The 23,832-nt window shown below is 42.6% G+C and overlaps 1 protein-coding gene across 1 annotated transcript in view; it reads left to right on the top strand.

The window, feature by feature from the left end:
- Positions 1–23,299, top strand: part of HTR4 (5-hydroxytryptamine receptor 4) — a 208,492-nt gene extending 185,193 nt beyond the window's left edge. The window contains exon 7 of the mRNA XM_084635834.1: positions 20,910–23,299. Within this exon, the coding sequence (XP_084491960.1) occupies positions 20,910–20,997 (88 nt within the window). The 3' untranslated portion in view covers positions 20,998–23,299. The remainder of the gene's footprint in view (positions 1–20,909) is intronic.
- Positions 23,300–23,832: the final 533 nt, after the last annotated feature.

Raw genomic sequence — 23,832 nt, forward strand, 5'->3', positions numbered from 1 at the left:
TCTGCACCCCACAACCACCCTCCTGAGTACTCTCTCCCGTGGATAATGCTGATTTAAATTTTGAACTAACAGTTTTTTAATATGTTCCACGGCCTGTTACAGGGAGAGATTATTTGCATATGACTAGAGCACATGGAGATGTGCAAGCCACACAGGCTTAATTTGAGAGTTCAGATCCTATTCTAATCACAACAAAAATGAATTTACTGCTGTCATCTGAAATCAAACCAGGCCTATGTTAGCAATGTCACATCAAGCAATCAATCACTGATCAACAAGGAATGGACTTCGAAGGCCCAGTCCACTGCCTATGGAAGCCAATGGAAAAACTCCATTTGTCTTCAACAGGGCAGGGGTGGGATGACTAGGGCCATAGAACCCTGTATTTGGCATGTGTCCACATCTTGTGAGGTCTGAAACAATGACAGATAACAACTGACATGCGAAAGGCTTCTTGGTGATGGAGGGAATGTGAAACACTGTCATGGCAAATGGGCTGCAGCTGGAGCATGCTGCTATTGCACTGAGCACCTTCCTCTGTGGTTTGTGCTCAGCAGGAGGGTGCAGGTTTCAAATGAGAGTCTGGTGCATAAGCATTGCTGCAATGTGACTGTTATAGCATGGAATGGGATCCAGCATTTGATGAGGCAAAGAGAGAGGGAGGAGGGGAGTTTATTGCCCTGCTAGTCAGTAAAGCAAATTAGAACTGAACGAAGATTTGATTTTCATTGCTGCTATATACATATTCCATGCAAGAGCTTATTGCCGCTCTCCTCAAAACTTTGACCTTTGAAAGAACTTGTTGGCTGTAATTCATGCTGAAATCTTTGCTCTGAATGACAGCCATAATTCCATAGTTATTTCCATTTATTGAAAAAAAAAATCACTGCTAGATGAAGCAGACTAAATGTACAGTCTAAGTACTTTGACTTTATATACACACACAAACTGGATGCATGAAACCGTACCTGCAATTATCTCTACATTTCCATTTAGCAAACTTAGAACACTTCAGAAACTTCAGTAATCTAGATGCAAGTATTTCCTATGCTATGATGATAATAAGGAGGAAAAGGAGAATCATAACCATGAGGAAGATGCCCTTAGATAACTGTAGCAAAGGGCTTTGGGCAAATATAATCTAATACTAGTTACTTATCTAGTTGGAAACATATACTAGACTTCACAAATGAAGGAAGAAGGAATTTTAGCAAATACTTGTAGAGTGATTGGATTTTCAAAAAGTACTTAATACAGCCTCAGATTGTACTGTACTGAAGGGTATTTTAGCCTAGTCCCATTTTACATAAGCAAAACATTTTAAACTAAACTACATATGTTATTTGGAACAAACTATTATATTAATTATTTTTTCTTACAATAGCACCTCGAGGCCCCAACCAAGACAATGTCCAAATTGTGCTAGATACTTTACATACAGGTGGCAAGGGACAGCCTCTAGCCCTAAGAGCTTACAATCTAAAACGGCAAGATGGACAAAGGGAGTATTAATTTCCCCATTTTATAGATGAAGAACTGAGGCACAGAGAAATTAAGTAACTTGCCAAAGGTCACACAGAAAATCTGGCAGATCTCAAAACTGAACCTCGTTCCCTTAAGGTCCAGACTAGTGTCTTAACTCCAAGACCATCTTCTCTTAACAAACTCTTTAAAGAAATCTTTTGAAAGCTCAGCTGTTCTCTATTCTATTAGTTCATAGTCAGTATTTGTAAATAGGGTTAAGATCAGATAGTTTTAGTCTCATGCTTTTCTCTTCTTCTTCTACACTTCCGTGGTGTATAAAGCATACAATTGCCTTCTTAGAAGGTTATTATTCAGGTTGACTGTTCTGAGTGGGGCCAGACTTTCAGCAACCTTTCAGAAATGGTGTGCCGAGTCTTCATTGATTCACTCTAATTTAAGGTTTTGCATGCCAGTAACAAGAATCCATGCAATCCATGCTGAGCTGTGCCCCCTCTTGGCCCTGTCTGCAACCGTCACTGCACCAGGCTGGGGCCAGAGGGCCACAGCTGGGAGCGGCTGCAGAGCCCCGGGCTAAGGCCAGGAGCAGAGCCCCAGGCCGGTGGCCAGTACCTCAGGGCAGCAGCAGAGGCCCCCTGGACCAGTGGCTGGGACCCAGGGCTGGCAGCAGGCTGAGCAGGGCTGGCGGATGGAACCCCAGGCTGGCATCAGAGCCCCCCTGGACCAGTGGTCAGGACTCAGGCAATGTGAGTGCCACTGAAAATCAGCTCGCATGCCACCTTTGGTACGCATCCCATAGGTTGCCTACCCCTGCTTTATAGCATCATGCATGAGGATCTGGGCTGGTAAGCAAAGATAATGGAATGCAGAGCCTTTGCCCTCTCAGTCCTGTCTGTAATGACTGTAAGTCACTGCCACCGTGGTGACTCACATGAAATGCATCGGTTGTCTCAAACTAGTTCCCTGTTTTTGATTTTTGATAAATCTCTCTCTCTTCTGGGGTCTGTAGCAGGGGGACGGCAGTGCCTGGCAATCTCCCTTGAGAGGCCAAGCTGAATTGTCCACACCCGTAGAAATGATCCGTCAGGGTCAGGTTTGAGGCACATTGGAGAGAGGCAGTACAGGCAAACTTGCACTAATGGTGACCATGCTGTAACTCTCCAGTGGATAAATAAAGAACTTCAGTCTCTGAGGTTCTCAATCCAGGACACTCCTCCCAACCAGTGAGCTTTGCCATATAACATAGGAAAAAGAGGCTCAGTGACCAATGTTCTCTAAAATTCACTCCAGTACCGTTGATTGGGCTGGAGGCTACAGACTTACCACCAAGTGTTTGATAGTCCCCTTCCTGTATTCCACTCTTGAGTTTGGATCTCCTGAAGGTTACCATCCAGTTATCAGACTGGCTTCTTCAATTTCATTTCCTGAACATAATCCAGTGAGGTCCTCAGCTGTATAAATCACATTACTTTACCTAACTGAGCTGATGTAACTTTGACACAGACCAAACTCAAGGAGCCAGATTCACCCTTGGTATAACTCCACTGTTTTCCATGGAATTGCACATGTCTGGTTGGATGCAGTCTTGAAATGAGCCTGAGACTGCAGCTAATGCAGAGCCAATCCACTGGAGCCAAAGCTGAATGGGCAGAGTGAGAACCCGGGCAGAGTGAGAACCCAGGCAGAGTTCCGCTAATAAACAGTGTGCAGGGACTATTTGAGTTACATCTGTAAAGAAGAGAAAAGGGAGAAGAGGAACAAACTGAAGTAAAGGAAGTCAAAATACACATTTCCTTTCAGTGGCATGTTTCTTTCTTGAAGTGAGAACTGGGAGCTCATTTTAGGAGTGAGGCTCTATGGAGAGATCTGACAAGATATACCAGAAGCTGGAATAAGTGGGATGGGAAGCAATTGTTTTTATAAAAGTCCAACTAAATTTTAATAAAGAATGATGAGCATATGCTTAGTTCCAGGTCACAAGATGTGATGGAATGTACTTGATCTGAAGTAGATACTTCACACATTGAGTACGATGGCTCAAGAACGTCAAGTGATTCCGAGACAAATTTGTATTTAAATTTGACCACAAAATGTTTTAAAATCCACATTGCTGGTGAATCCATCTAAATGCCTTCATGAGAAACTGATGTTAAAAATGCAGCTGTAGTGAGAAAGTTGCTTTTTTGACTATATTTATGTACATTTTACACACTGCATCACACTGTCCACTGTGCACTGCTTAGGCCCAAACTCTAAATTTTCTTTCCTTTAAAAAAATATTAAGGAGACAATAGCAGGTCAAATATACCTTCAAACTTGATTGGGGTATTTTAGGAAATTTTGAATCTTTTCAGGGACGTACTGGTGTTGCTGGATTATGGTTCCCATCGTGCTAGGGGCCATACAAACATAGAACAAAAGATGGTGCTTGGCCCAAACAGCTTCCAATCTAAGTATAAGACAAGAAACAAGAAGTGAATACAGACAGACAGATGGGGAGCACAAGGAAAGAATTCGATCATATTGGTCAGCCTGATAAGCTGTGGTCTCAACACACCAGCTGTGTATCCATTGTCAAGATGTATCCTATTGTAGGATTTGTTGGCTGACTGTTGAAGAGTATAACTTATGTGCATGTATGATTCTAGCTACAAAGATACTAGTCTGACTTGTTTAACTGTTTCTTTGCCAGCACTGTGGTAAGGGAACCCTGTACTCCTGCCTCATTAAGCAGTGCCTTACATAAAATATGCTTACTGGCTTTACTGACTGTCAGTATGCAGTGAAGATAAATAGTCATGGCAGAAGAGGATGGAGACATTTGTCAGCTAGGCAGAAAAATTTAGCTCCCAAGCAGGTGCAGGGAGCCAGTCTGAATATTGGCACAAGCAGAGTTTCACCTTGGCATTTCTAGCTTAAAATTTACTTTCCTCAAGCATTTGTGGGAGTAAAACATATGCTTGAATCTTCAAAGGAAGTGAGCAAATGTGTAAATGTGACTAAAGGAAATGTGTTCTTAAACATCAGTGAGCACTAACACAACAGCTCTATGGTGGTCTCCCAGCTCTTGCATACACTTAAACTTCATTGCTGCTTTGGTCCATTCAAAATAAATTCCTTAAAAATTTGCCACTCAGAAGGCAAAGAAGATCCTAAGGAATTACAGAGGTGTATGTGAAAGGGCTAACATATCTTTAACAAATACACCTTCTATAAATCATTAATCTGTCTCTGGGTGAAAAGACGTCAATCATGCAAAGAAACACAAAGATTACAAATCAGAAACCAAAATCCTTCTCTCTCTTGAAATTAGGATAAATGAGTAATTTACAGAGAGACAATCTGAGCAGTTGTACTGGAAACATTAGATAGGTTACCAACAGGGAATATGAAATCAATTTAAGATGTTCTGCAACATTAACACATATCAGCAAAAAAGAAGAATGAGAGGTAAATTCCAAGCTCAATTTCACCCCAGAAATTGTATTGAGCAGGTTCAGAAAGTCATAAATTCCAAGGCCAGAAGGGACCACTGGGATCCTCTAGCCCTGACCTTCTGTATAACACAAGCCATAGAACTTCCCCAAAATAATTTCTAGAGCAGATCTTTTGGGAAAACATCCAATATTGACTTAAAAAATGATGGAGAATTATGGAGAATCCAATACAACACTTGGTAAGTTGTTCCAGTAGTTAATTACGGTCACTTTGTGCCTTATTTCCAGTCTGAATTTGTCTAGCTTCAACTTCCACCATTGGATTGTATTATACCTTTCTCTGCTAGATTGAAGAACCCATTATTAAATATTTGTTCCCCATGTAGGTAATTATAGACTGTAATCAAGTCATTCCTTAACATTCCCTTTGTTAAGCTAAATAAATAGAACTCCTTGACCCTGTTACTATAAAGCATGTTTTCTAACCCTTTAATCGTTCTTGGAGCTCTTCTCTGAACCCTCTCCAGTCTATCCACATCCTTCTTGAATTGTGAACACCAGAATTGGGCACAGTATTCCAGCAGATATCACACCAGTGCCAAATGCAGAGGTAAAATAGCCTCTCTATTCCTACACGAGATTGTTTATTCATCCAGAGGTCAAATTAGCCCTTTTGTCCACACTGTCACACTGGGAGCACATGTTCAGCTGATTATTCACCACAACCCCCAAATCTTTTTCCAGCAGAGTCACTACTTCCCAGGATAAAGTAGGCGGTGCTGTCCTCCTTAACATCCTGTAACGATTTTCAGCTGTTACCCAAATGTGGCAGTTCAATTTCCCTCTCTGGAGGCATGAGTCATTCTGCTCAGAGCCAGCAGAGAGAAGGAAGTCAGTTTGTTCCATGAAGTCCATACACTTATTAAGAGTGGGGCACAGATAAGCATGAGAACCATCTGTGATTAATGATTCGCAATATAGGTTTGGACCCACAGATTTAAAATGCCTCCAAATGTGGAGGAAGAACTGGAACTTCTGGTGATGGAGCTTCTTGTATCATTGTGCCAACAGCCCAATAGGAATAGGTTGTGGGGTGAATTTTTTGTCTTGTTTTACATACTTTTCAGTGCAAATATAATTCTCCCTTTACTTTTGTTCCCCATCTTCCTTACCAGAGGCCCACTAATATTTGCTTATGAGAAGCCATAAGGGGAAAGGCATGCCTTGCTTATTAGTGCCACAGTAAATAGCCTGAAGATGTAGAATCTTGATTTTCCCAGATGGATTTGTTGAAGACTAATTTGTAATTATATCATAATGTGCAGAGAATAGAGTTGGTCAAAATTGTTCCAGTGAGATTTTTTTTTTCAATGTAAAAAGCAGTTTTTGTTTAACCAAAATGTTTCACAATTTGCATTGAATATTTTCCATTTTTCGTTTTGTTTCCTTTTGAACTGAATTTTTCTTTTTTATCTGGTTGGCAAAGAACAAAAATGTCAATTGAAAACAAAATGGATGAAGAATTTGTCCAAATTAGGCTGTGTGCTTGATCAAGCAGAACGTTCCAGTCTCATCCCAGTCTAGTAATGGGATTAAGCATACTCTTGCATTTAAAACAAACTAAGAGTAACAGAACCTACCAGGACTTAAAGTCACTGCTGTTTGCACCCTTTGGGTTCCATGTAGGTTGCTACAGCTGGTAAATCCACATATTGCAATTGAAATGAAAACCAAGAGCATCACCAAGAGCATATGATTGCTGTTCACTTCCATTGCATAACACCAAAATATAGGCTATGGAGGGGGCTTCTGTTTTTAATAAAAAATTCAAAGCAGCTTCATCAGCAAAGAACTTGTGACTAAAGTGGGAAGCAAATCAAAATTAAGGTATAGAATTATCTTCAGTGGAAATTAATTCTAAACATTGTAAGGACGGTCCACTGGTTAGGGTGCTAGCCTGGGACTCAAGATATTCACGTTCAGTTCTCTGCCACAGACTTCTTGTGTTACCTTGGGCAAACCACTTAGCGTGTGTGAGCCATAGTTCCCCATCCGTTAGTTGGGGAGAATAGCACTTACCTATCTAAATGGATGTTATAACTTACAGTATAAATACATTCAAGATTGTGCAGAGCTTAGATGGAGGCCAAATAAGTAAGACAGACAGGAGTTACTCTGGATTTTCCCTGATGTAACTTAAAGCAGAAGTTGGGCCACAACTAATCAGTTGGGCCTGATTCTTAGCTCCTTACACACACAGCCTCCAAATGCCATATGTTTCAATGTATGCAGTGTTGTTGTTGCCATGTTCTGTGTGCCCCATCTACAGAGAAAATCATTGTTACCTACCTCAGAGTAAGTAGCTAAGTATCATTTAATGTTTAAAAAGAACTTTGCAGTCCTTGGATGAAAGATGTTACATGAGTGCAGATAATTAATGATTAATGTTATTGTTCTCATCTATTGCAAGCTCTGCTTGCTTTTGAACCGGCACCATTAAACAGGAATAAGGGGTATACCTTGTATATACTACGTCCCTGAAGAAATTTGCAATGTGTAACTATTTCTTCGATATTGTTAGGGGTAAAATTTTCAAAAGAACCTACGTGGCTTAGGGCCCAGATCCTCAAAGTCACTGGGTATTCAATGGGAGTTAAGTGCCTAAATACCTTTGAGGATCTGGGCCTTAGATGAATCTAAGTCTCATTGAAAGTCAGTGCAACTTCAGGTGCTTTTGAAAATGGGGTTTAGGCTTCTATGTCACTTAAGTGCTTTTGAAAATTTTACTCCATATCTTTTTGCCAGGCATTTTTCTACTGAAGAGTTGTAGCTTAATATCTACACTGTAAATGCTTTATGATAATATTGATATACTGTATATAGTTTTTATAGTTACTCAAGTATCACAGCTGAGAATTAAGCAAACAGAACTACTGGAAATTCAAGTCGGCAGGGCCTGGTGAAATTCATCCTATGGTATGTAAGGAACTAGTTGTTATCTAACTAGTTTTCTAATGGGGGAAAGGGTAGAGATAAATGAGCAGGGAGAGGAATGAGTGGGCTGGAGGCGGAGCAGCTCATCGTCCATTTTCCAAGTTCATAGAAGTAATTTGGGAAAGATAACACAGCCATGGGCTGCATAACCTTGCCCATGAAGTCCCCACTCACACATCTTGGGATCTCTGGGATCTACTGTGTTTCCCTTAACACTGTTAAACATGGGAAATACTACTTTTAAAAGTGAAGTGTTTCTTTCCTTTTGCCCCCTTTCTCCCCTTTCTAACTCTTTTGCAACTTCTTCCAGTTGGGGTTGGGATAAACCTGTGTCCCTGCCCAAAATGCTTCATGGCCTACTCTGCTTCAGCACAGCCTAAATGGGTCTCTTCGCCTCACCACTAATGCGGACATGAGTATATCACATTGTCAGCCCGAAACCTTGCCCACTTTCTCTTGCTACATCTGTAACTACTGCAGGAAAACACATTGTGAATTACAGTTTGCTACAAAATAAAGAATCAGAGAGGCTGATTTCCACCTGTGCCTGAAACAGGAATAAAGCAGAACAGATGCTTGATGGCCTGGAATAACTACCATACACAATCATCTTAATCTCGTCTCTATTTTTTTTTTATGTTGCAATTGTGAATTATGTTGTTTGCATTTGTAATTATGAGGACAAACAGATGGTGGAAGACTTATTTCAGAATGATGGGTCCATTAAAATAACCTACTTTGGGCTGCCAAGTGATTGGTCACTGTAATTCTGATGTGCTATAGCGAAGGGTTATTTCTCTCTCTCTCTCTCAGTGCATCAGAAGGGAACAGAGCTTTGAGAAATGGACACTATATTGGGTGACTGCTATAAAAGGGATGTTGTTAACAGCCACAGTGGGTCAGCACAGAATATGTCTGCAGACTATGTCTGTTTGCCAGAAGCTGGGAATGGATGACAGGGGATGGACCACTTGATGATTAGAACATAACATAGGAACATAAGAACGGCCATACTGTGTCCGACCAAAGGTCCATCAAGCCCAGTATCCTGTCCTCTGACATTGGCGAATGGCCGGTGCCCCAAAGGGAATGAACAGACAGGTTATCATCAAGTGATCTATGCCCTGTCACCCAATCCCAGCTTCTGGCAAACAGAGGCTAGGGACACCATTCCTGCCCATCCTGGCTAATAGCCATTGATGGACCTATCTTCCATGAATCTATCTAGCTCCGTTTTGAACCCTGTTATAGTATTGGCCTTCACAACAACCTCTGGCAAGGAGTTCCAGAGGTTGACAGTGTTTTGCGTGAAAAAATACTTTTGTGTGTTTGTTTTAAACCTGCTACCTATTAATTTCATTTGGTGGCCCCTTGTTCTTGTATTATGAGAAGGAGTAAATAACACTTCCTTATTTACTTTCTCGATACCACTCATGATTTTATAGACCTCTATCATATCCCCACTTAGTCGCCTCTTTTCCAAGCTGAAAAGTCCCAGTCTTATTAATCTCTCCTCATATGGAAGCCGTTCAGTACCCCTAATCATTTTTGTTGCCCTTTTTCTGAACCTTTTCCAATTCCAATAGATCTTTTTTGAGATGGGGCGACCACATCTGCACGCAGTATTCAAGGTGTGGGTGTACCATGGATTTATATAGAGGCAATATGATATTTTATGTCTTATTATCTATCCCTTTCTTGATGAATCCCAACATTCTGTTCACTTTTCTGACTGCTGCTGCACATTGAGTGGATGATTTCAGAAAACTATCCACAATGACTCCAAGATCTCTTTCTTGAATGGTAACAGCTGATTTAGACCCCATCATTGTATATGTATAGTTAGGATTATGTTTTCCAATGTGCTTTACTTTGCATTTATCAACATTAAATTTCATCTGCCATTTTGTTGCCCAGTCACCCAGTTTTGTGAGATCCTTTTGTAGCTCTTCACAGTCTGCCTGGGACTTAACTATCTTGAGTAGTTTTGTATCATCTGCAAATTTTGCCACCTCACTGTTTACCCCTTTTTCCAGATCATTTATGAATATGTTAAATAGGACTGGGTCCAGTGCAGATCCCTGGGGGAAACCACTATTTTCCTCTCTCCATTCTGAAAACTGACTATTTATTCCTACCCTTTGTTTCCTATCTTTTAACCAGTTACCAATCCATGAGAGAACCTTCCCTCTTATCCCATGACTGCTTATTTTGCTTAAGAGCCTTTGGTGAGGGACCTTGTCAAAGGCTTTCTGAAAATCTAAATACACTATATCCACTGGATATCCTTTGTCTGCATGCTTGTTCACCCCCTCAAAGAATTCTAGTAGATTGGTGAGGCATGATTTTCCTTTACAAAAAACCATGTTGACTATTTCCCAACAAATTATGTTCATCTATGTGTCTGACAATTTTGTTCTTTATGATAGTTTCAATCAATTTGCTTTGTAGTGAAGTGAGGCTTACTGGCCTGTAGTTGCCAGGGTCACCTCTGGAGCCTTTTTAAAAAATTGGCGTCACATTACCTATCCTCCAGTCATTTGTTTCAGAAGCTGATTTAAATGATAGGTTACAGCTGACAGTTAGTAGTCCTGCAATTTCACATCTGAGTTCCTTCAGAACTCTTGGGTGAATACCATCAGGTCCTGGAGACTGATTACAGTTTAGTTTATCAATTTGTTCCAAAACCTCCTCTACTGACATCTCAATTTGGGACAGTTCCTCAGATCTGTCACCCAAAAAGAGTGGCTCAGGTTTGGGAATCTCCCTCTTGATGATTACCTGTTCTGGGTGACTGGGGCACCTGGCATTGGCCACTGTTGGAAGATAGGATACTGGGCTAGATGGACCTTTGGTCTGACCCAATATGGCCATTCTTATGTTCTTATGTATCAGTCTCCTAAGAAAAGGCAGTCATGGAAGGTTATTAGACCAACACAGTTTTCAACCCTAAGAGGTGCCCTCAACTCCTGATTCACCTTGTTTGTTGGGTTCCAGTGATATATGGCCACCACCCCACCCACCTCCCCTCTTGTTCTGATTTCACTCAAACGCTCCTACTACAGTTTGTCTGCATAATGTAGTTGGGACTTAAGTCTTCTTGAACCTGTTAGGATCTAATCATAGAAGAAGTCCTAGGTCTTCAAATTTTTCAGCATCTCGGGATGCTTCTATCTCTGTTGCCTTTCAGGACATCCTGCTTAAGGACATCCTGCCTGCCTTTATCTACCCACAGTGACAGGGTACTCAACATGTCTGACAATAACAGAGGCTCCTTGGAATCTCATACTGGAATTGGAAGTGGCCATCTGTCAACCCAGGCTCCTTTCTTGAAATCTCATTTCACCATCTCCCTCTCCTTTATTTTGTGGGGTGCTTCAACTTTGCCATCTACTGGACATTCTGCTCAGACAGACAATAATGTGTATTTTAGATCTTTTGGATTATTTTGTCTCTGAGCCTTCTGTGCCACTGCTTTTCATATTAAGACTTCAGGATCTGATCTAACAAAAATAAAGGCAGAGATGCGTGTCAAGGCCTCTTTAGGTTGCAATGCTCTGTACTGACCCAGCTCAGAGTGTTACCTACATTCCAGCCCTGTTACCACACCCCATTTATGTGCACTTGTTCCCACTTAGGCTTCAGCACACAACTCCATAGCAATTAGCGTAATCCATTACACTAGAGAGGTTTGGGGGCTGCCCAGTGTAACTGCCTTTGGTAAGCTGTTCCAAAATGAAGCTTCTCTCATCAGACAGGTTCTTCACAGCCCTCATCAGAAGAGAAACAGCTGAGGGTTTTGTTCCTCCTCCACTCATCAGTTATGAAACAGAAGACCAGAGTAATCAGCATCACTCCTACCCACAGTTATGACACAGCTACAGGATCCATTAGTACTTCACTGATGCAATTCAAATACTTTCAGGGCACAGATGGAGAACTAAGTGTAATGATACAAGGCTGCTGTTGAGTTGAGCCCCCAGAGTGCGGGGTACAGGTGGAGCAGGGGGCAGCTGAAAGGCTGGCTGCATTTGCTACCAAGCTTCATCAGGGATCCCTGAGATCACTACTATTTCTGGTTTATTTAAAAATGTATTTTAACTTGAAGCCTGCTAATTGTCATGTAGCAAGTCTATGTAACTGTATGTTCCTGTGAGAGTTACCCTGAACCTCCGTCCGCTCCAATCATCTGTTACACCCACTTGTTGGATCTAAATTAGATTGTAAACCCATGAGGGCAGGCACTGTCTTTTAATATGTCTGGCCAGAGCTCAGCACAATGGGGTTTCTATCTTGTGCTACAGTGATGCAAATAGTAATATGTTCAACTCTCCTAGAGTTCAGATTTAAAATTTTCTTGGTACCCAAATCCCAAAGTGGGGACAGATTATTTTTAAACAGGTGTATTACATAGCAGACAGAGTGTTCTTACTATGTACTAGGGGCTGGTGTATACTGCAAACTTACATTGGCATAGCTACGTCTCTCAGGGGTGTGAAAAATCCACAGCACTGAGAGAAGCCATTAAGCCAGCCTAACCCCTGGTGTAGACAGTGTAAGAGAGAACCCCTTCCACTGCTGTAATGTGGTGCAACTGTGCCGCGGTAGCATTTTAAGTGTAGACATAGCCTAGGTCTTACAAGGCTGTGCGGTCCATGAAAAAGGCAAGGGGTTCCAGCTAAGTTAAAGCATTTGATTCAGCAAATGTGTGAATTAAAACAGATGTACCTACGAACTGTGCACAGTCCCAACTCAGATACTTACAAAACCACATATACACTAACACAGCTACGTGCAGAACACAAATGTTCAATGTACGTGGAGAAGCAAAAGCACAGATGTACAAACACAAAACAAACATGCACCTACAGAGACTTTTACTACCCTCAGGTGATACAAAAAACCCCTCTCTTTCTCTGTAAATATTGATGATGAAAAACTGTTTCCTTCATTTTCTAGGTGGGGTACAGAATTAACAAACCCCCAATCAAATCAAATCTTTCCAAGCCTAGTCTGTAAGCAGCTGCAGAACTTGGTATAAGTCTTCCACAAATGTTTCCCCACCATAAAAACAGAAACCAGGCTCCCGTGAATTGAAAATAAAGTTTCCTATTCAGAAAGCACTTGATACTATAAACAGGCAGATTCGGGGGTGATTACCAAACGGAGAGCAGATGTGGCTGCACTCCCTGGAATAGGTTTAAGGAGGCAGAGGTATTCTCTGTCAATCTGTCCTCAGCAAGGCTTAGATTGATGCTTTCGCCATGCTTGGAGGGTTCTGAGTATTTTGCTTTTGGGTTTTTTCTCTGCTGTTGTTACACTTTGGGAATAAATATTTTTATTTGTAAAGGTTAACAAGACTTGAGCCAGCAATAAGCCCAATGTTTATTCAACGGCTTCGAAAAGTGCAGGTAGCTGCCACGCATGAGTTCCCTTCTGTAGTCCATTAGTGAGACAGCTCGAGCCAGCAGGGGCCATCTTCACTCCCCACAGGGTTTTCATGTGCTGTGCCTGCTATTGCAGCCCAAATCCTTGCATGTTGTTCGTGACATTGTTCCAGGTGTGGAGTGGCCCCTTGTCCTTGTGGTAGCCACCAAGGTTAATTTAATGTAAGATTACAGACTTGAATCAAGCCAGGGTTCTTGAGATGACGATGGATATGAGTGTGAGGGCTAGGCCCGGGCTATTGTTAAAGTTAAGAGGACTGATTCTACAGTGCTTTTACATTTTCTCTGCTGGCATGTAATGCTGTATATGGCCATTGGAGAATTCCCTTGGTGTAGGGGGCATCCTGGGCAGGTATAGTCAGTGTAGCTAGCTTTATACTACCCTCACAGAGACCCAGGTGTAAGGGGCATGCCAGGGAATGGGGACAGGCATGTTCCTGTTCTCCAGCTATTTCTGCCTGCTAGAAGGGTGCCGGCACCCTTGGTAGTGGAGCACAACATAGAGTAGCCCTCAGAAAGAGGCGGTACAAAAGTGTCAAACCACTATTTACCCCAGCCCCCGCACCACGCTCAGGATGGGAATTGGGAAGAATTTGGCCCCTTGACTAGAACAAATCCTGGGTCTAATGTTGGGCTCAGGATTAAAGTTCACATCCAGGAAGCTCAGCCACCATAGCACATTGAGCTTCATTCCAGGGTTAGCTCATGTTATTCTTGCAGGTGACACACCACCCTGGTCTGTCACCTCTGTGAGACAACTTTCCAGGGGCTTTTCTTCTAGGGCAGAGATGCCCACCTTTGCTTCTGCTGGCTTCTTCCCTGCTTTGGTTTTAATACTATAAAGCCCCATAAATAATCTTCTAGTCTCCCCACCGTGATGACAGATAATTCTATAGGGAGCCTTCTCAACTAATTCCTCCAAGTTTCAACGTTCCCATTGGAAGGAGCGGGACAAGCAGGCACAACAGACTCCCACAGTTCTGGGGACTGTTTTGCAGCACAGGGTAGCTGGGGGAGCCAAAGACTACTAACGATCTTGGCTTTGCTTCCGTAATTGTACAAATCAGTATGGGGGGGCGGGGGGAGGGGAAGAGAGAGGAGAGTGGGTGATCAGCTGACAGTTTAACGGAGAAACTGCAAGAAAGTTATATCCTATTGGTGATTATTTTCCTTGTATTTGGTGAATTCCCAAGATATTTTAGGATCACAGCCTCCTCATTTTGATCCTGAATCTGTCAAGGATTTATCCAGACAGTCACCTCAACTGTGCCGAAAGCTAATTCCAACCATTTAATTAAAAAGCCCATTTTACTGTCAGAAACAGTGTGTGCTGGAGAAGCAATTATCTCCAAATTGGTCATGATCACAATTAAAATACCATTTTGCAAGCATGCAAACAGCCTGAGGCAGAAGTTCCTTTATGGGTAATAATGGCTCTCCTTTATTGGGCATTATTGCTGGGTGATTTGTGGTCTGAAATGAAATGGCAAGAGCACTCTTTACTGAGTTAGGGGAGGAGTCAGCTTCAGACATGATAGGAAGAGTGGGGAGCTATTTTGAATGGAGTTTGATATACCAGCATTTAAAAATCCCATACTAGAGACTCATTGTAGGTAGCAGAACTGAGCAAATAATTTGCAGTGAATAATTTACTCAATGAGTTTAGCCTCTTTTTCTGTTTGTGGATTGTGATTTTCTCAGATTTATTCATTATTCAAACCTACTTGACAAATATCTCGTGACATATTTATCCTGACTATTCAGAATCCATGTATGTTGCTTAATTGTGATTGGTGAGAGAAGTCACATGGCATGTTGTTTCCCAATTGGATGACTACACATGTGCTTCAAGTGTCAGTAAATGTAAAATTCAGTTGCACAAATGCTTGTGCATTTCCATTTGAAATGTGCTTTCTGTGAATGTTTGTGCCTGTAAAGTGAAGATGATGATCCCAGAGAGCAGACTGAATAAAGTGTTGTAATCTGAGATTGGCAGGGCCCTATGATCTTCTACATCTGGACTTTAAAGGTTAGCAGTGTAATAGTTAAGCAGTCTGAAGTGTCATATGAAAGGAGAAATCACTGAGAAACCATCACATAGCACAGTAGTCCTCCAATGGAAAAGTCCTTAGGCAGTATATTTATGAAACCTTCCAGGCATCAATAGTACAGAACATCTATTATTCCCTTGTTTTAGTTTTCACACCGTGGCATGATTGCTCATTGTGATACAGAATGCTTCTCCCTCCCCCATATGCTCATCTCCCAAGATGGCAAACAGTTGGAATTTTTGGGCCAAGCACCAGAAGCAATATGAAAGTAAATTTCTGCCCTGAGAGATTCTACAGCACACTAACAGTTTCTCTTTAGCTCACACATTTTTCGTACAGATGGCACCTTCTTCTGCTAAAATGCCAAATGTGGACAATTCCTTTCTGACTGCAAGCAGAGCTGCATGATATGCTGCCTCCTTTGAGTGTCTTGTATGAAGCCACTTTTCAATAGCTGCCTCTCCTGCTGCTGAACAGACTGTGCATCATCCTGCAGCATGGCTTCCATGCTCGCAGAGTACATGGTCTCTCTTAACTCAGCTGTAGCACAGATCCTGGCTTGCTGATGTTTCCTTGGTGGAGCTTCTTGCACAAATGAGTTCAGTCTGACTTGGCACAATATACAATAATCAAGTCTGCAAATTGTTCTTCCATTTTTAGTGACAGAAAGGACCATTATGTTAATCTTGTCTGACTTCCTGTCTAGCACAGGCCATAGCATTTCATAGAATCATAGAATCTCAGGGTTGGAAGGGACCTCAGGAGGTCATCTAGTCCAACCTCCTGCTCAAAGTAGGACCGATCCCCAATTAAATCATCCCAGCCAGGGCTTTGTCAAGCCTGACCTTAAAAACTTCTAAGGAAGGAGATTCCACCACCTCCCTAGGTAACCCATTCCAGTGTTTCACCACCCTCCTAGTGAAAAAGTTTTTCCTAATATCCAACCTAAATCTTCCACACTGCAACTTAAGACCATTACTCCTTGTTCTGTCATCTGCTACCACTGAGAACAGTCTAGAGCCATCCTTTTTGGAACCCCCTTTCAGGTAGTTGAAAGCAGCTATCAAATCCCCCCTCATTCTTCTCTTCCGTAGACTAAACATCCCCAGTTTCCTCAGCCTCTCCTCATAACTCATGTGTTCCAGTCCCCTAATCATTTTTGTTGCCTTCCGCTGGACTCTTTCCAATTTTTCCACATCCTTCTTGTAGTGTGGGGCCCAAAACTGGACACAGTACTCCAGATGAGGCCTCACCAGTGTCGAATAGAGGGGAACGATCACGTCCCTCGATCTGCTGGCAATGCCCCTACTTATACATCCCAAAATGCCATTGGCCTTCTTGGCAACAAGGGCACACTGTTGACTCATATCCAGCTTCTTGTCCACTGTAACCCCTAGGTCCTTTTCTACAGAACTACTAACCTAGCCATTTGGTCCCTAGTCTGTAGCGGTGCATTGGATTCTTCCGTCCTAAGTGCAGGAGTCTGCACTTGTCCTTGTTGAACCTCATCAGATTTCTTTTGGCCCAATCCTCCAATTTGTCTAGGTCCCTCTGTATCCTATCCCTACCCTCCAGCGTATCTACCTCTCCTCCCAGTTTAGTGTCATCTGCAATCCACGCCATACTCCAGATCATTTATGAAGATATTGAACAAAACTGGCCCCAGGACCAACCCTTGGGGCACTCCACTTGATACCGGCTGCTAACTAGACATGGAGCCATTGATCACTACCCGTTGAGCCCGACAATCTAGCCAGCTTTCTAGCCACCTTATAGTCCACTCATCCAGCCCATACTTCTTTAACTTGCTGGCAAGAATACTGTGGGAGACAGTGTCAAAAGCTTTGCTAAAGTCAAGGAACAGCACGTCCACTGCTTTCCCTTCATCCACAGAACCAGTTATCTCATCATAGAAGGCAATTAGATTAGTCAGACATGACTTGCCCTTGGTGAATCCATGCTGACTGTTCCTGATCACTTTCCTCTCCTCTAAGTGCTTCAGAATTGATTCCTTGAGGACCTGCTCCATGATTTTTCCAGAGACTGAGGTGAGGCTGACTGGCCTGTAGTTCCCAGGATCCTCCTTCTTCCCCTTTTTAAAGATGGGCACTAAATTAGCCTTTTTCCAGTTGTCCAGGACTTCCCCCGATCGCCATGAGTTTTCAAAGATAATGGCCAATGGCTCTGCAATCACATCCACCAACTCCTTTAACACTCTCGGATGCAACACATCCGGCCCCATGGACTTGTGCACGTCCAGCTTTTCTAATTAGTCCCGAACCACTTCTTTCTCCACAGAGGGCTGGTCACCTCCTCCCCATGCTGTGCTGCCCAGTGCAGCAGTCTGGGAGCTGACCTTGTTCGTGAAGACAGAGGCAAAAAAAGCATTGAGTACATTAGCTTTTTCCACATCCTCTGTCACTAGGTTGCCTCCCTCATTCAGTAAGGGGCCCACACTTTCCTTGACTTTCTTCTTGTTGCTAACATACCTGAAGAAACCCTTCTTGTTACTCTTAACATCTCTTGCTAGCTGCAACTCCAGGTGTGATTTGGCCTTTCTGATTTCACTCCTGCATGCCCAAGCAATAAATATTTTTATACTCATCCCTGGTCATTTGTCCAATCTTCCACTTCTTGTAAGCTTCTTTTTTGTATTTAAGATCAGCAAGGATTTCACTGTTAAGCCAAGCTGGTCGCCTGCCATATTTACTATTCTTTCTACACATCGGGATGGTTTGTCCCTGTAACCTCAATAAGGATTCTTTAAAATACAGCCAGCTCTCCTGGACTCCTTTCCCCCTCATGTTATTCTCCCAGGGGATCTTGCCCATCAGTTCCCTGAGGGAGTCAAAGTCTGCTTTTCTGAAGTCCATGGTCCGTATTCCGCTGCTTTCCTTTCTTCCTTGTGTCAGGATCCTGAACTCGACCATCTTATGGTCACTGCCTCCCAGGTTCCCATCCACTTTTGCTTCCCCGACTAATTCTTCCCGGTTTATGAGCAGCAGGTCAAGAAAAGCTCTGCCCCTAGTTGGTTCCTCCAGCACTTGCACCAGGAAATTGTCTCTTACACTTTCCAAAAATGTCCTGGATTGTCTGTGCACCGCTGTATTGCTCTCCCAGCAGATATCAGGGTGATTGAAGTCTCCCATGAGAACCAGGGCGTGCGATCTAGTAACTTCTGCGAGTTGCCAGAAGAAAGCCTCGTCCACCTCATCCCCCTGGTCCGGTAGTCTATAGTAGACCTTAGAGACTAACCAATTTATTTGAGCATAAGCTTTCGTGAGCTACAGCTCACTTCATCGGATGCATACTGTGGAAAGTGTAGAAGATCTTTTATACACACAAAGCATGAAAAAATACCTCCCCCCACCGCACTCTCCTGCTGGCAATAGCTTATCTAAAGTGATCACTCTCTTTACAATGTGTATGATAATCAATTGGGCCATTTCCAGCACAAATCCAGGTTTTCTCATCCCCCCCCACACACACACACAAACCCACTCTCCTGCTGGTAATAGCTTATCTAAAGTGACCACTCTCCTTACAATGTGTATGATAATCAAGGTGGGCCATTTCCAGCACAAATCCAGGGTTTAACAAGAATGTCTGAGGGAGTAGGGGTTAGGAAAAACAAGGGGAAATAGGTTACCTTGCATAATGACTTAGTCACTCCCAGTCTCTATTCAAGCCTAAGTTAATTGTATCCAATTTGCAAATGAATTCCAATTCAACAGTTTCTCGCTGGAGTCTGGATTTGAAGTTTTTTTGTTGAAGAATTGCAACTTTCATGTCTGTAATCGCGTGACCAGAGAGATTGAAGTGTTCTCCGACTGGTTTATGAATGTTATAATTCTTGACATCTGATTTGTGTCCACTTATTCTTTTACGTAGAGACTGTCCAGTTTGACCAATGTACATGGCAGAGGGGCATTGCTGGCACATGATGGCATATATCACATTGGTGGATGTGCAGGTGAACGAGCCTCTGACAGCGTGGCTGATGTTATTAGGCCCTGTGATGGTGTCCCCTGAATAGATATGTGGGCACAGTTGGCAACGGGCTTTGTTGCAAGGATAGGTTCCTGGGTTAGTGGTTCTGTTGTGTGGTATGTGGTTGCTGGTGAGTATTTGCTTCAGGTTGGGGGTGCTGTCTGTAGGCAAGGACTGGCCTGTCTCCCAGGATTTGTGAGAGTGTTGGGTCATCCTTCAGGATAGGTTGTAGATCCTTAATAATGCGTTGGAGGGGTTTTAGTTGGGGGCTGAAGGTGACGGCTAGTGGCGTTCTGTTATTTTCTTTGTTAGGCCTGTCCTGTAGTAGGTGACTTCTGGGAACTCTTCTGGCTCTATCAATCTGTTTCTTCACTTCCGCAGGTGGGTATTGTAGTTGTAAGAATGCTTGATAGAGATCTTGTAGGTGTTTGTCTCTGTCTGAGGGGTTGGAGCAAATGTGGTTGTATCGCAGAGCTTGGCTATAGACGATGGATCGTGTGGTGTGGTCAGGATGAAAGCTGGAGGCATGTAGGTAGGAATAGCGGTCAGTAGGTTTCCGGTACAGGGTGGTGTTTATGTGACCATCGTTTATTAGCACTGTAGTGTCCAGGAAGTGGATCTCTTGTGTGGACTGGACCAGGCTGAGGTTGATGGTGGAATGGAAATTGTTGAAATCATAGTGGAATTCCTCAAGGGCTTCTTTTCCATGGGTCCAGATGATGAAGGTGTCATTAATATAGCGCAAGTAGAGTAGGGGCGTTAGGGGACGAGAGCTGAGGAAGCATTGTTCTAAGTCAGCCATAAAAATGTTGGCATACTGTGGGGCCATGCGGGTACCCATAGCAGTGCCACTGATCTGAAGGTATATATTGTCCCCAAATGTAAAATAGTTATGGGTAAGGACAAAGTCACAAAGTTCAGCCACCAGGTTAGCCGTGACATTATCGGGGATAGTATTCTTGACGGCTTGTAGTCCATCTTTGTGTGGAATGTTGGTGTAGAGGGCTTCTACATCCATAGTGAGATTACTAGCAATCAATAGTTTTTAGTGTATGGTTCACGTGACTCAGAGGGTAGGTCTCTGTGTCACTCTAAAGGACACATACTTTCCAAGCCAAAGCAAAGTGATTTTTTAATACTTGCTTTAAACAGATTCAATTCTGTGTTGACAACTCAGTCACCAACATCCACCCCAGAATCCTGGGTCTCCTAATTCATTAGCTTGGTTTGTTATGGGTACGTGTTATAGCTCAGACCTACATGAACCAGCAGGTTCCTACTTTGCAGGGGTTGGGGTTAACATTAGGGTCACAGACATCTTCTGCCATCATGAACAGGGTTTGGATTTACATTTTACTTGGCAGGTGGAGCATGGAAACGGGATATTGGGAGCACTGTGAAGTCACACTGCCTGGGGCTCAGACTCTCCTGAGAAAAGAAAAGGCTCAGTCTGTCCTTTTTAATTTGCTCTAGTGACTCCTATTTGTTTTGCTTTTCCCCCCACCTAGGTACACAGTTTTACGTAATGGGCATCATCAGGAACACGAGAAGCTTCCCATCCACAATGACCCAGAATCCCAGGAGTCCTGTTTCTAATGAAGACCCTGGCAGGGGAACCGCACACCTGCACACCAGATGATTTTGAGCAGCAGGATTCTAACGCAAGCTCATATGTCTGCATTTCCATGGTGCTTCCTGTATTGATTTGATAGGAATGGCGAACAGCATGAATATGGTGACTGATGAGGCTGAGGGGACGCAATGTGCAGAACTATTGAGGAGACCTCTCTGTTGCTTCAGGAGGATGTCTGGACTTTATTAATGCAGCAGGGCCTTAGTGCTTTTCTGTCAGTGCTTTTCAGAGGTGTGCAAACTTCCATCCCTGTATACAAAAAGCACATACACAGGCCTTCGCACACACATACCCACACTGAGATTTATGCTTTTTCACCAGCTGCCATTTTTTGCTGCATGCCTCCTCTTTGTTTTGTGGCAACAATATTGTGATCTTAAAGATTTCAAAGTCTGACTTGAAGTGGTAATGCTGAACTGCAGTAAATGCCTCCTGTGTCTGCTCAAGGTCACACCTACGCCTAACATGGTGCTGTCAGGAGAGATGTAGTGCTTATGTTTTCTTTCTGAAAAGAAGAGGAATTCTTTTCCTTCTCAGTTACCTTCAATGGTGAGATCTGTCAGTGTGAGCTGACAATTCCCCCTGTCCAGTGCAATATCAAATAGAAACAGTGTTTCCCTGTAGATACTTTCCAGTGAGGGTCCTCTCCAAGATCTCTGGTAAAAGAGCCAATGAGCAAAAATAGCCCATGAGGATCTAAAATGCAGCCCACAGAGACATATAATCTTTGATATGGAGACATGGCCCACAGAGACTGCAAGTCCCAGCAAGTGCTGCTCTATATTAGCCAGAAAACAGTAGTCACAATCTGCCCCATTTTCTACCTGTTAGATGCAGTAGTCCTTATTTGGGCAAACTTTGGGCATCCCGCCTGTGAAAGAAGGGTTGATCAAGAGACATAGTCCTTAGGGAATATCAATCTGTGATAGCTCACTAAGTAAGTGCCATGTTGATAAATATATGTCATCTAAAGAGCTTTTCTAGCTACAATTGGAAGACAAACTCTTACTTGGGTGTTTTGCTTTTTCTTCCCTCCCTGTTTCCAGCTGTGAGGCTTAAAAAAAAAAAAGCTTCAGAACTTTCAAATGTTGCCCTATGCACCTGTCCTTTTACAATAATCTCATATCCTGCATGCAGATATTACTACATTCCTTGTAGGCAGCTTCCTCCTTTGCATGTAAATGTAAATGCAGGCAGCACTGTAGATCAAGGAACCCTGGGAGTCTGATTTTCGTGCAGTGGGAAATACACAGGTTCTAAACCGTGAGCCTGTAACCTCCTTAGATGAAGATCTAACCCAAAGATGACGGCCTTAGCCTGGAAAACAGAAATGTATTTTGTTACATTGTGTAATCATGTACAGATTTTTTTTTAATGTAAAGAAAAAAGTTGACATTATTTATTATTATTTTTAAAAAGAAGTGTTTTTCCCATTCTAAGCTTCTAAAACATGGGAGTTTAACATAAATATAATTATTGTTATTTTATTAATGATCTGTTGCTATGTGACAGGTATCTACTGTAAAAACAACCTGCTTTGAACAAAGAAAAAGTATTTCTGAGAAAGAGGATTTTGTGCATGATAACAGCAAGCAGCTTTCCAGCCGTGGTGTCTGATTAGCCTTCTCTTCCTTGAAGTGTTCTTTGCCCTTGGACAAACTCCATGCTAAAGTTTCTCATCGTTGTCTTTTAAAAATCATTAGAGCACTGGCCAGGAATAGCCCTAATTAGATGAAATGGTAGAGCCAAACAATTTAAATTTAGAAAACCCAAAGAGGTTAGCAGAAGGCACAGAACTGTTGGCTTTGACACTTCATATTTTACTGAGGGCACTGGCAGCAAATATAAGATGTTCTAAGAGCGCGTGTGCCATAAATATAAAGGGAAGGGTAACAACCTTTATGTATGCAGTAAGATAAAATCCCTCTTGGCCAGAGGTACAGAATCCCCTTGCCTGTAAGGGTTAATCAGTTCAATTAACCTATTTGGCACCTGGCCAGAAGGACCAATGGGGAAAGAAGATACTTTCAAATGGGGGGCGGGGGGCCGGGAAAATTTGGTTTTGTGCTCTGTGTGTGTTCTCTCGGGAGACAAAGAGAGAGACCAAGCAAGTAATCCAGTTCCTACTGAATGATACCTCTAAAATTACAGGAATAGTAAGTAATAGCAAGGAAATGCGTTAGAGTATCTTTTGTTTTAGCTTGTGAATTTTCCCTATGCTTAGAGGGAGGTTTATCCCTGTTTTTTGTAACTTTAAAGTTTTGCCTAGAGGGGAATTCTCTCTGTTTTGAATCTGATTACCCTGTAAAATTACCTTCCATCCTGATTTTACAGAGGTGCTTCTTTTACTTTTTTTTCTTTATAATAAAGTCCTGTTTTTTTTAAGAATCTGATTGGGTTTAGTGTCCTAAAAACCCAGGGATTTTGTCTGTGCTCACCTGTACCAATTGGTGAGGATATTATTCTCAAGCCTCCCCAGGAAAGGGGGTGAAGGGGCTTAGGGGGAATATTTTGGGGAATAGGAACTCCAAGTGGTTCTTTTCCTTGAATCTTTGTTTAACTCACTTGATGGTGGCAGTGAATACCGTCCAAGGATAAGAAGGGACTTGTGCCTTGGGGAAGTTTTAACTTAAGCTGGTAGAAATAAGCTTAGGGGGTCTTTCATGCGGGTCCCCACATTTGTACCCCAGAGTTCAGAGTGGGGAGGGAACCCTGACAGCTCATGAGAGACACAATTTGAGATAAATACTGGTTCATCACAAAGGCCCAGGTATAGGTTGGCTTTTCAAAAGTGCTCA

The sequence above is a fragment of the Lepidochelys olivacea genome (genome assembly GCF_965140295.1).
Source record: "Lepidochelys olivacea isolate rLepOli2 genome assembly, chromosome: 8".
NCBI lineage: Eukaryota > Metazoa > Chordata > Testudines > Cheloniidae > Lepidochelys > Lepidochelys olivacea.